Genomic DNA, 13,742 nt, shown 5'->3' on the forward strand with positions numbered 1-13,742 from the left:
GGACTACCCTTCAGTTACCACCCATTCTGCATTTGTTCATTTTTGCCTGTGTAGCACCTTTTCATTGTTGACAATACCTTTACCCTTTTCATTGTTCCTTTTCAATATCATGATCCTTCTGTATTCTACCCTATTGTCCTTTCTGTTTACAAACATTCCCAGTTTTGCATTGTTTGCAAATTTGCTAAGGAAGCTCTCGATTCTGGCATCCAAATAATTAATGAACATACCAATTAGAAGTCTTTTACACACTACCTGGAGTGCAAAGGCATTGGGAGTACACATCTGAAGTGCTTCCTAAAGCTAAAACCACCAAGAATGTGTTAGAAGCTCCGTCTCTAGCCAGGCAGTTGAGAAGAACTAAAAAGCAGGAAGCATGTACCACCTTTTATCCTTTTGGTACAGAAGTAGAAGGAAGGGTAGACCTGAGGCATGCTCTCTAGGTAGTCAGAATGCAAAAAGTCTCCAGTCAAAGCAGAGGGTGGGAGATGCATCCAAAATTGAAAATGTGTATGCAGACAAAACTTGGAGAACCAATGGCTATATTAATAAAAATGGAGACATCTCTTCTGAACCTTGGGACTGTGGAAAGTGCATGGCTAAGTTAATCAAGATTCAGATAAGCAAGAAAGAGCCAGAAACTTTAAAATGGCCATTTTATTATTTTTCACTCTAAATTAACATAGTGGCAAGAAATTATGTGGTCCAGACTAAACGAACAGATGCTTTACTCCTCAGGTAATGCTATAAGTTGTTTCTAACGTTGGTTGAGAATTTTCTTCCACCAGAAAGTAAATTCATACATAAAAAATTAACTGAATTTAAACAAGATATGGAGAATTATAGAAAAGAAAGATACAAAAAGCACCAAGACAATGACAGTTGATTCTTCCAAGTTATTTTGTTGCTTTGATTATCATATTACAAATCCGATTTCAAACACCAGGAATTAAAAAAATTTAACGGAGTGTGACCAGCTCTTCTGCTGAAGTAGGATGAATGGCAATGGTGTTATCAAAGTCAGCCTTTGTTGCTCCCATTTTGATAGCCACTGCAAAGCCTTGCAGCATTTCATCACATCCCAGTCCCTGCATATGCAGTCCTACCACCTTCAAAGAATAAGAGAAAATTTGTATCCATGAGTATGCAAGATCAGTCATAAGTGAAACAGCTGGGGAACCTATACCAGAGGTGTCAAATATACCACCTGTGAACCAGATTCAGCCTGTGGAGCTCCTCTATCCAGCCTACCAGGCTACCAGAGGGCACTGAAAGCTGGGCTTCTGCCCCCCACCCCCTCCCCAGGTCCTATGCTTCTGCCACCACTGGACCACGTATGGCCCCAGTCCCCACCACCATCGGACCCTGTACTGCTCTGTTTCTGCCCCCCCCCCGGTGCCTTTGCTAAGGCAGCCCTCATGCCCCAGGTTGGATCCAGCCCACAAGGAGCCCTGCAGTGTGGATCTGGCCTGGGGCCCCAAGTGAGTTTGACACCCCCAGACCTATACTAATTAGCATTCATTTGAGCCTTCTAGCCAAAAGGTCTTCACAGAACAAGCATACAAGCCAATAAAACTTTAAAAACTTTCAGCAACCCTGACTATATCTGAACAACGCTTCTCTTCTAGAGTGTAGAAAATGGCTAAATTTAAATCTCCAGAAATCAGAAGATACACAGTTGGAAGCAGATGTTGTACCTTCCCTTGTCCCAAACACAACTTAAACTGTTTTCCTGGCAACTCTCACTGGGAATTGTGCCATAAATGTGGCCCAAAGGTTATAGCTGCTAAGGGAATTTGTAGATTCTCAAAACCTACAAATGCAGACTGAATGCCTTTCTGGAAGACAGACTTTGGTTGGATAAGGAGACTGCATTATTATGTAGGAATAATGAGAAATATGATACCTCATTCTACACATGCCAGGCTTTTTGATCTAATGCCCCCTTCTGGTTTTAGAACGACATGGACCTACATTAAGTAGATGTGAAGAAGAGCGAAGAATGTGACACTACTGTGTAGATTTGACTTCCAGTATGTATCTTCATGCCTGCTAACTACTTTCAGCATTAATTAGTGATCAAATTAACTGACCTGAAGCAGCTTGCCAGAGTCGTGACTGAGGAGAGGAGCATGTGAACTCTAAGGAATCAAGTATGCCTCATTTCCGTGCTCAGTTTGTGGGGGCAGGAGTATGATATTGCCCCAGGGATTGTCAACATGGCAGTGGTTTTGAGGGCTTAATAACAGCTTCAGAAGGAATTTTCAGGATCAAAGTGAAGGGAAAGAAATATTTAGCGAGTCTGGGATGGTTTGTGTGTTTAGTTTGGATGGCCATTATTAACTATGCCTTCATAGCCTCAAGGCTAGACTACTGCTCTGTTATCTACATAGGGCTGCCCCTAAAAAATGTTCAGAAGCTGCAGCTAGTGCAGAACATGGCTGTCTGCCTTCTGATGAGGTGGGAAGCTGAGGAACAACTCCAGCCCTCCACCATCTGCACTGGCTCCCAGTATCTTCTCAGGAGCAATTCAAGTTTTGATGATTAAGGCCCTAAATGGCCTGGGCCCTACATACCTAAGGGACTGCCTTTTCCCTTGTACCCCATTGTGATCCTTAAGGTTAGCCAAGAGCAACCTCCTATAAGTACCATCAGTATGCAAAGTACACTTGGTGAAAATACATGGGAAGCTGTTCTCAGCAGTTGCTCCTCAGCTCTGACACTCCCCCTTGAGGCCCTCCAGAGCCCAAGCCCGGACATCTTTTGGAAATACAAGACCTTTCTACTTGGGCACACCTAGCTAGACCCAGATGTTGTTCAGTGGATTTCTGCTTTATATATTACTTTATGATAGGTGCCCTTTTACAGTGTTCTGTTTCTCTTCCTGTAAGCTGTCCTAAACCTAAGCTATTAGATAAAAACACATAAATAAATGCTTCAAAAATATTTGAGTACAAGTCAGACGCAGGTAGCTCCTGAAGTTTGTGCCTTCCTAAACCCAAATTTGCATTAGGAATAAAAAGGTGTACTAGATTTTACTACATTAGTCATCTGCTAACAGCATTCTGTAGCATCTGTAAGAACAGAATACTAGCATGTGTATTATATATAAATATGTGCTAGATTTTTTTTCAGTCAGACTCTTCTGTGGTGTTAAGTCAAACACTTTACAACAGCTGAGGTCTGTTTCATCTACACCAGAGCTATCCCAACATACGGCCCACAGGCATACGCTTAATGATACAGTTTGAATAAAATAAGCATGTGCTATTTTTATTTCAGTGTACAGGTTAGAAGAATAAGGGAGTCAAATCCATGTTGCATGCTGATGTTTTCTAATTTTGTGCATAACTTTGCAATCTAAATAATTTTCTGTAAACATTCTTTTAAATGTAATATATAATATACATTATAAAAAGATATGGATTTATCTGGCCCAGCAGGCTACCAGAAGGCGGGCTTCTGCCACACCCTCCACCACTGGACCCTGCACTGCTCCAGCTCCTACTGCCACCGGACCTTCATAGCAAAAGATAATGTATGCATACAAACATATATAACTAAAATAAATGAGAGGGCTGGAATTAAACTTTCTAAATCAACTATTTTACCTTACACTAAGGGTGTGAAACTCACTTTGCACCCCAGACTGGATTTGGACCATAGGGCTTCTTTGCAGGCTGGATTTAGCCTGGGGCACAAAGGCTGCTGACAGATGTAAACCACACCCCAATCAAAAAAGCCCCAAAAAAACAAGCCAAAACCCTAGCATTTTACCGGAAGAGGAAGCACTTTAGTTCAACCCAGCTCCCCAGCATTTGTATAGATCAGGCACTCCAGCAGGGCGTTGGCATTTTTATCTAAAGCTGATTCAATCAGCTATCAGAGAAAAGTGCCAAAAAGCCCCATTGAAGCGCCTGATCTATACAGACATTGGGTGAGCCAGGTCAAAATAATGCGATGCTTCTTTTGGGCATGCACTGTGCCAAGCTTAAAGTAAAGCATTGTTTTTTTTCATGTCTGTAAAGCAGCCAATGTGTTTCCAGCCCAGGGCACATGGTGGCAGCAGCTTTAGCTTTGACACAGGGCATAAAGTGGTGGCAACAGCTCTGGCAGGGGGCATGCAACACAGCTCTGGCTTCCACCATGTATCCCATGTCAGAACTGGAGTTGCTGCTGTTGCTGTCCTGGATCAGAGATGTGTGACCTGTGCTGTGGAAGAAGCTTTAGCTCCAGCATGGGGCCACAGGCTGAGGAGGCGGGGCTGTGGCAGTGGCAATGGGCAAAGTGGCTAGAAGGTGATCAGGACCTGATCAGCCATTGCTCACCCTCCTTCTGCCAACTGAAATGTCCACTAGAGCCCAAGAACTTTGGGTTGCCTATATGCATGCTCCGACTCATTCTAATTAGAACGTGTCAGAGCAGACTCAATTAATCTTTTAAATGTAATATTTAATATAAAAAGATGATTAATCACCCAGATAAATCATTAAGTCTGCTGGACATACTGCAGTGTGTCACATATGTTCAACATCCCACATTTCAATATGGTAGTGGGCAAGCTTTAACTAAAACTTGTTGAACAAGCTCTAGTTAAAGCGCTCCCAGGGCCATTTTGAAACACAGGAAACTGAATTCACATGACACCATGGTGTTTTAATTAGAGCAGCTGTCTCGGAGCTGTTGAAATTAAAGCGCACCCCCCCCATGCCCACAACATGTGTATAGACATCCTTGGATTCTGCAACCCATCCCCTGGTGACACCCCTCAAATTCTGGTGACCTGCTGTTAGACCAGCAGGTGGGACAGAGTAGCTCCATAGGCCAGATCTTGCCAGTGGACTGTACATTTTCCATCCCCCGCTTATACCAAACCGACTTGAATAAGAGTGGAAAACAGCATTATCCACAGGCATCATTAAGTGTTTAATATTTTAGTTATAAGCTCTTATCACGTGTTTCTTACCTTTTCTTCTCTGTCAGCACAAACCAGTTTCATTACACACTTAGTTTTTCTTTTGGTTACTGCATGATACATCGGAATAAAGGAGGTCGTGTAGATCTTCACATTCCCTGTTCCATACATAGAAATGGCTTCCTCTGGAACACACGTAAGAGATGCTGGTCTTTGAAAAATAGAAACATTACATGCACTGCAGGAACTTAAAAAGGAGCAACAAGAAGAACATTTTATGAACCTGAGACAGGGACATTTTCTGTACATTTCATTGTAAAGAATTTTATGTAAGCGATAAAAAAAAACAGTTAATCATTAAGTCAAGTCAGGGCCCAAGAATATTTTTAATGACTGAAATACTACATAGTGTAAAGAATCATACCCAAGATTTTAAAAGGTAACTAGTGAATCTGGACCATCAACCAGAAATATTTTAGAAAAAAATGATGCTTCAAAAGATGCCACCATCTCCTATTCGAAAAATCCTTTTATATTATTAAAATATAACTCCTAAGTCACACAACTTTAATGGATTTTCAAGAAAGAAAACAAAATACATCTTAGCTAGTAACTCAGACTGCTCATAGACATTAACCCCCACCTCCCAAAACCTCCCCCACACTTTACTGGAAGAAGCAGTGTGTTAGCTTGACCCAGAGTCTGTATAGATTGGGCGCTTCAGTGTAGCTTTATGACACTTTTATCTAATAGCTGATTCAATCAGCTGGTAGATAAAAGCGCCAAAAAAGCCCCACTGAAGTGTCTGATCCATACAGATATTGAGCGATGGGTCTAACTAATGTAATGCCTTTTCTGGGTATGCACTGGGATCGGTGTGGGAGCACATCAAGTTTAAAGTAAAATACTTTTTTTTTTAAATGTCTTGAAGCAGACTCAGTTACAGTGAATTAACAGCAGCCACTTCAAAAGAAAACTAAGTGTATTAAGGTTAAGAAATGCAGTTACGGCCAATCACTTTAACCCAGAGGCGGGCAATTATTTTGGGCAGAAAGCCGCTTACTGAGTTTTGGCAAGCCATCGAGGGCCACATGACAGGCAGCCAGGGGCAGATAAACATTAATTTTCTAAATTTTTTAGGGGCCCCGCAGGCCGGATAGAATGGCCTGGCGGGCTGCATCCAGCCTGCGGGCCGCATTTTGCCCACCCCTGCCTTAACCCTACCCTGTGAAAGACTCAGAGTATGAACAAACATTCTTTTGAAGTGCTTCAAATCCTACCCCATTTCAAAATATTTCAACTTTGGAACATTTTAGTCATAATGACTTACAGGGCCCTCCAATGTGAAGTGCTAGGAAATAGTCACAATGCCATGGTGCGGCAGAGCTCTGTAGTTAAGAACCTGGAGAGATCCCTGCGTGCCTTTCAAGCCTTAAAAAGCCCAACCCCCTTTTCCCTAGGGTAGTGGTTCCTATTACAATGCTGACATCTTCCTGTGTACACTCCTGCTATGCATGCAGAAATCCACCCCTAAAAGGTCAGAGCAGGCTTTGCAGCCATTAATGCCTCTACCACCTCTACCCCACCCAGAACCTGCAAGAAGTGCTCTGCCCTGGGGAGGGAAGGAATGTTGCGAGGAACAAGCAATAGGTGGGGAGGAATTTGGGGTCTCAAGGGGAGGGGGGGGGGGGAGGGGGAAAGAGGTCCCTAGGAGGGAGTTCCCCAACACACTGTCTCAGATGCACACTACTCTCCCCCTTATCCCTACAGCACACCCAAAGCTGACTACCGCTGCCCTCTACCTTCAACATATAGAAAGGAACAGTTAGGTCTTGGGGGAGTGTCTAGCTTAGGGGTGGGCAAAATATGGCCTACGGGCTGCATCTGGCCCGCCAGGCACTTTCATCCAGCCTGCAGCACCTCCCAATGAATTGTGCCCTGCCCAGCCCTTCTTCCCACGAGGATGGGAGCGAGGCACCTAAGCCTGCCCCCAGCAAATTCTATTGTGCCTCATTCCCACTCTCGTGGGTGGAAGGGCCGGTCCGCCAGCATGGGAACAGAGCTACTGCTGCAGGCTTCCCTGGTGTCCTGTTCCCTCCAGGCAGCAGGCAGGGGAAGGGTGGGGGTGGACAGGATGGCCTGCAGCTGGGCTGGAGCGCAGAGATGGGACTGGGGCTTGCTGCAGTGTGGAGCCTGTGCCCAGGGGGGTGGCAGCAGCACAGAGCTGGGGTGGGCAGCGTGTGAGGGGGGAGGGGGATGGGAACCCCCCACACTCCCCTCTCCCTCCATGGTGCACAGCCCTGGAAGGCACTAGAGGTAGCAGCAGCAGGGGGGAGAGGGGGGGAAAGAGGGGGCGGGCCTCTGCTCGGTGCCTGGCTCCTGCCCCGCTGGGCTGCTTGTTTCCCCGGCGCTCCCCGCACTCCTGGACCACAGGAGGGAAGCCCCAGGAACTGGAGCAGGCTGGGGCAGGGAAAGCAACTGGCTCCCGTGCCTGGGGCTTCCCTCCTGTGGCCAGCAAGCACGGGGAGAGCTGGGGAAACAAACGGCCCAGCAGGGGCTGTGCTCCTTGCTGCAATGTGCAGTGCTGGCTAGAGCCAAGTATCAGTGCCCCTGCCTGCTACTGTGCCATGAGGGGGAGTGTGGAGGGAGGGGTCCCCATGCATGCTCCCTCTAAGCTGCGCAGCGTTGGTGGCCACACAGGTGCACCTGGCAGTGCAGCATGAGTGAGCCTGCGTGGCCGTGTGTGCCACACAGCTTAAAGGGAACACTGGTCCTCATACCCTCCCTCATATCTCACAAACCACACAGACACAGACCACTGTTGCCTGCACTGACTGCAGGAGAGGACAGTGTGTTCCAGAGCCACACACCCACACCCCACAAACACCACACAACCCTCCCCAACATATCCTGTGCCCCCCACACACAGCCACACCCCCTCACAAGTTTCCCCACACACACCCACCCACACCTCACCATAAACACCCCTACATCCTCCACCATGCAGTAGCTGCCCTAGATAGTTATCTTGGCATGCATTATTCATAATATTTATGTAGCCAAGGGGGAACGCCTTTCTGGAGGGCAGAGGAAGCTCAGCACCCTGAGGGCTGCAATGTACCACGCAGAGGCTGAGACCCTGCAGCACAACTGTCAGGGTGTTCCACCCTGGCAAACTACTTTAAGCGGTGCCAGGGTGCACAGTGGGAGAAGGGCATGACCAAGTAAGCAGTAAAAAGGTATGCAACACAATGTGGTTGCTTTGTGAACTTACAAAAAAAAAAAATCTATCAAATAGTGCACATAATCAAAAATGTCTATGCTTTCTTTACTGAACTAAGAAAAAGCACATTACAAATTAGGGATGGGGATGATGTATGTCCAAACTGTGGTCTCTTGATTCAAAGCATCTCAAAGTGTGCCCAGGACGGAAAAGGGAATCCTCTGGTGTGGAATGACAAGGTAGCATGCCTTCACATTGACCTGACGGATCAAAGGGCATTGAGTCCCAGGCCATTGGCCCCTCACTGGAGAAGAACTGACCTAGGACCTGTGAAGTGGAAGGGAGCTGGCTCCCTGACTCCTCTGTAAAAGGTCACAGCTCTAAGACTGGAAGTTGAGTCAGAGTAAGGGATGCCAGTCCTGGAATAGGAGAATCAGGTTGGGGCAGGGTAAGAGGGAAGAATCCGGTGCAAGTGTGTAAAAGTATGACCAGGCTACAGTCATGTGCCTATACCTACTAGGACTTGTCTCAGGCCTCCCACAAGCTCAGGAGAAAGATCTAAGCATGGGAGCTTGAGGACCAACCAGAAAGTGGGACTGGTAGCAGTGTGAGCTGAATCCCAGGAAGCAAATGTATGCAGATGAATAGGAGTTTGGGGCTGGGAAGAACCCTGAGATAAAGAAATCTTAGGTGGTGGGGGTGGAGCAGGACATAAACACTACTGTTGGGGATCAGCCTTAAGCTGGGCTTTAGTGCTGTGGGGCAGCTGCTGCCCCATCCCTTGCTGGAGCTTAATTGAGCCTGTTGCTGGTACACATGGACTGGAGGCTGTGCCACTAAGGTAGAGGAGGGCCACTTGGGCAGTTTTAGTGAGTTGCTGTGGGCCGACTAAGCCCCTGTCCCCCAGCCATGCCAGGTCAGTAGCCTGCCCTTCTTTCCTGCCTCCCCCACGCAACAGCTCACCAAAACTTCCTAAATGGCCCCTGCGCTCAGCTGGGTGGATGGGATGGGGCTGCAGGCAGGTTGGCAGCAGCATCTGGGAGTGGGATGGGCAGGCAGGGCCAGGTTTGGGAATCATGACAGCAGGGCAGTAACAACCTGGGGCAGAGCCACGATCCGTTCCCCACATGCTCTTGCCCATGGAAACAGCACCCATTGAAGGGACACGTGGGCAGCGAATCGCAGCTGTACCCTGGATCCCGGTCCCATGCTGTCACCACCCCATGATCCTGGCCCCACCCAGCTATCCCGCTCCTGGACACTGCTCCCCCCACCTTGCCCACAGCCCCATCCCATCTGCCTGGCTGCCCTTCCTGTGGGGGTCCTGGATAGATCCTCCATGGAGATCCTGCCTGCCCAGGTAAACCCAGCGGTGGGTGCAGGCTGGGATGCCAAGGCAAGAGGGCCAGGTCTAGTGGCTATGGTCACACTGGCAGCGGGAGCTGGAAGGAGCCGCCACTGTGGGAACCTCCAGGAAGCAAATCCAGCTGCTGTACTGCGCCAGTCCTGCTGTGCCACAGATCCACTGGTGGGCCAGATCTGGATTATGAGCTGTATTTTGCCCACCTCTGCACTAAAGGCTGGAAAAGTAACTCTCTGGCAGAGGAAGGCTTGTCAAGATAAGTCTGACCCTGCTGAGATCTAGTGTAGGCCTTAACTAACACCATTTTGTGCCTTGCATAACAAATGCTATTAGCTGAATATTTGCAAGGCAAGCATGTAGCAGCTTAGGGCTGACCTATTTAGCAATAAGAAAGTTGAAGGACAGAACATGGACAAGAAAGTAACGGAGGAATAACCGGGGAATAACCATTGTGAAGGGGTGATTGGTGGAAAACCTGTGGCATTAAACATATGTGGAAGCTTGTCGATCATATAGAAAAAAGGTTGTAAAAAAATTATAAAGCAGCCAAAGCAGCAGCTTAACACTTGGGAAGTGAGAGAAACAAACAACACCCCATTACTTTGACTGCGACTCCTGATACCGTGACAATGCCTGGCCAGCTGAGTCGTTTGAAAGGACTGTGTAAGAATACCATTGTTGACGATTAGGATTGTTTGGGTCAAGCGTTCAATAAATTAGGATTTGAGACCAGAATATAGTCTCATGGATCATTTTATTTCTGTTCACACCCACACCTTGATCAAAATTGAGCCCAACACCAGATGCAGGCTGAAAGGGGTATCCCAGGCTGTGGTGTCCCAGGTACCCTAACCATGCTGAGGGTACTACTGATGCAGGACCAGGGGGACTATGGCTGAGGCTACAGATGTAGGTCCTACCACACACACACACACACACTCTCTCTCTCTCTCTCTCTCTCTGTGTTTTCCCTCTGCCTGGTGAGCATGGCTACAACAGTCCTTTGGGTATCTCCCTCTGTCCCAGAGGATGTCAATAATCTGCCTCGCCATACCATTGCCTCCCCAGTGGCCTTAGCATTCCTCTTGGCCTGAAACAGCTGTACACCTTGCCTGAGAGATATCCTGCCTCACTAGGTCAGCACATCAGTCCTAGTGAAACTTCATTCTGTCTCTCCATTCATCAACAGTGGGATTTTTCCATTTTGATGAGTCGTTCCTGCATCTTCTCCTCTTCTACTACCTGGTGAGTCTCTGAGCTGTGGTATTTGGCTGTGGTCTTGGGACCTCCATGACTACTGCCACAGAAGCTGTACTTGGAGCAGGTACAGACCCTGAAATTACAACAGTAAAACAAGCATTTTTTTTTTAGTGTCGTTAAGATAAAAGTGATGTACTTCCCAGGCAAGGTTCTTTGGGTAGATGTGATATCTTTTATTAGACTAACCTAGCCAATAGAGAGTATGCCTGAATAAGGGTATTTGTGCCCAAAAGCTTGTAAAGAACAATTTTCCCAACTATTTAGTTGGTCTAATAAAAGATATCACACATATGCAAAAAACCTTGTCTGCCTATGTCCTTAAACCAAAACAGTTGCAACCAACGACCCTATGTACTTCCCAGCACATCTCAGCATCCCATTTGAAGAGCCTTTACATTTTTCTCCTGGTTCCTGAGATGGTAATTTCTGTTGCCCAAATGTTCCAGGACAGGGGAAGGTATATGCCTACATGAGCAGTATATCGACCTTTCCCAAAATCAAGCAGGAAGCTGGCATTTGAAAGAAACATGAACTCTTGTGATAGTGGAGCAGGTGGGCACTTGTTTGCAACTTTCTGGGGCGTTATTGGTGGGGACATGGGGTGCCAGATGAATTCTCATAGCCAACTGTGACCAGTGAGAGGCAATGACTTTACCTGCAGTTCTACTGTATCAATTTCTTTACCTCATGTTTACAGGCTTATGTGCCTGGTTGCCCTGGAGAGGTGCGATTCAAAGTGCCCAAGGGAAGGGGTTGGGGGCCAGGTATTAGTGGCCAATCCACATACCAGTACACAGCAATGGGAAGATAAATGGGGCAGTGACCACAGATATGGACTCACCGACCTCAGCCCTCCCTCCACAACTGACGGAGTCCCTGGGCTAGAAGTAGGTAGGAGCTCCATGGTTTTATCGCTGTCTGAGAGTTGAGGGATGGGAATGATCAGTATTAACCCCTTCAAAAGGACTGAAACAGTGAAGTGCTAAGCTGCCCGTTCATGAAGTACGTGACAAATGTCACTGAAGTCCACAAACAACAGCCTGGAATGAGCAACAGAACTTTCCAGAGACCCCCATTGTCCTCCCCCAGAAATCTGAGCTTGCATTGCTCACCTTTTCAACACAGCTCTATACTTTGATGATTTTGTAGGGAGATATTAAATTCACCCTGGTGACAGGCCCCTGTGGACACAGCAAGAGACAGCAGGAGAGACTATAAGTTATAATATGGACCCCTCATTCTGCAGGTAGCCTTATGATGCAAGGGATCCATGGGGAGGGTGCGTATGGAAAGAGACCAGGACTGTTGCATACTAAACCACTGAAACTTACCAGGCAGTCAGGGGGCTGTCCATCACGTCCACATTGCCAGGTGATTTGGTCCTGGGTGCTGGGAGGAAGAGGACTGGCTGGTCGCAGATGGCTGTAGGGGGATTTGTCAGTAATGGTGGTAGGACAGTTGGCATGAGTAGAGGTGGTATAGTCAACAGGAATCTGGAAAAAATTGCTGGCTATGATGATGAGGGAAAAGAGGGGCATGATGTTGAGGTCCTGGTCTGGTGTGAAATCAAAAGGATGATCTGCCATGCTGTTTGACATCAGTGGCATAGGAAGTTTCACATACAGATGGGTGGTAAGACCACCCGTGAGTGATCCCAAAAGAAGGAACAACTCTATTTCTTCTGTGCCTGCTTCTTTGCTGTGATGGAGGCAAGGACTGCAGGGTCTTCCCACTCTTTCGGGTCAGAGCTCTCCAACTCCCCAGTAGCCTCAGGGCTGGCTCCAGAGTCAGCAACATAACAGAGCTCTGCTGAGTTGTCTCCCACAAGAATCCATGACAGCTCCTTGTAGGCACCAGCCACCTTCCAAGCACCTGACATCCAAATGGCATCTTGAACCTTGTTATACCTCACCATCAGAACTTTGTCCTTGACCTGGTACTGGTGCCAATCACAGTTGTGCCTCTGAGCAGCTATTTTGGAGGCAATGCACTTAGTTTGGTTGTGGTGGACTCCCCAGGATGAATGCCCAGCATTCTCACACCCAGATGGCAAGAAGGTGCATTATCTCTGCCCACTTCCGATTGGTAGATCACCTCAAACAAAATAGATGAGAGTGGCACAGACATTCTGGGTGTAGGCTGCCAGTGACGTGTTCCAAAAAAAATCCTCAATCCATAACAGCAGAGACTGAATCCTTAAGGCGGATGTTCAACAAAATGAGGTGTGCCAATCCTGTGACCTCAGAGCAGTAGAGTTTAGCACAGGGACGGGCAATTATTTTGGGCAGAGAGCCACTTACCGAATTTGGGCAAGTTGTTGAGGGCCCCATGGGTAGCCCCACCGGTAGACAGGTGCCCTGCCCCCTGGTCGCCATCTTGTGACTGGAAGTCCCGCCCTCTAACCCCTGACCTTTCCCACCAAAAGTCCCTCCCCTTGCCCCCAGAGGTACTCCTTTCAGCAAGGGGTTTTGCCATCTCAGAACCAGAAAAATACCAAAGTATATTCTAAAAAGCAAACATCAAACCATTCATTAATTTGATTTCCAAAAATATTTTTGTCCTTTCACATGCATCTGTGTAGTGTACACAGAGGTAACTGAACAATAGCTTAAAATGAAGTCTTATTCTTGTATATCGTGAGAGATGTATATAGGTTTGTAGGGGGCTGTGGGTGTGTGGGTATATGAAGCATGGGTGGGTATGGGTTTGTGGGGGGCTGTGTGTGGGGAGGGTGGCTGGGATGTATGAGGGGGTGTGGGTATGGGGGTCTGCATATATGGCAGTGCGGAAAGAGATGTGGGTGAATGCATATGGTGGGGTGTGCATGTGGGACTCACCCTATGAACACACACACACACACACACACACACACACACACACACACACACACACACACACACTGCCCCTGCCTGCACACATACCACACTGCTCCTGCCTACACACACAACGCACATAATGGTGGGGCCTCGTGCTCCCCAGTC

At 47.4% G+C, this 13,742-nt stretch overlaps 1 protein-coding gene across 7 annotated transcripts in view; it reads right to left on the reverse strand.

The window, feature by feature from the left end:
* Window positions 1-639: 639 nt before the first annotated feature.
* Window positions 640-13,742, reverse strand: part of GSR (glutathione-disulfide reductase) — a 47,619-nt gene continuing 34,516 nt past the window's right edge. For 2 of the 7 annotated variants that reach the window (XM_019494149.2, XM_019494150.2), the window contains exons 12-13: window positions 4,967-5,121; window positions 640-1,109 (exon numbers count right to left, since the gene is read on the reverse strand). In XM_019494149.2, the coding sequence (XP_019349694.1) occupies window positions 960-1,109; window positions 4,967-5,121 (305 nt within the window). In that variant the 3' untranslated portion in view covers window positions 640-959. The other 5 variants (XM_006266908.3, XM_019494151.2, XR_002092332.2 and 2 more) reach the window with 5 other exon arrangements.

This window comes from Alligator mississippiensis, chromosome 2, assembly GCF_030867095.1.
Source record: "Alligator mississippiensis isolate rAllMis1 chromosome 2, rAllMis1, whole genome shotgun sequence".
Lineage (NCBI taxonomy): Eukaryota > Metazoa > Chordata > Crocodylia > Alligatoridae > Alligator > Alligator mississippiensis.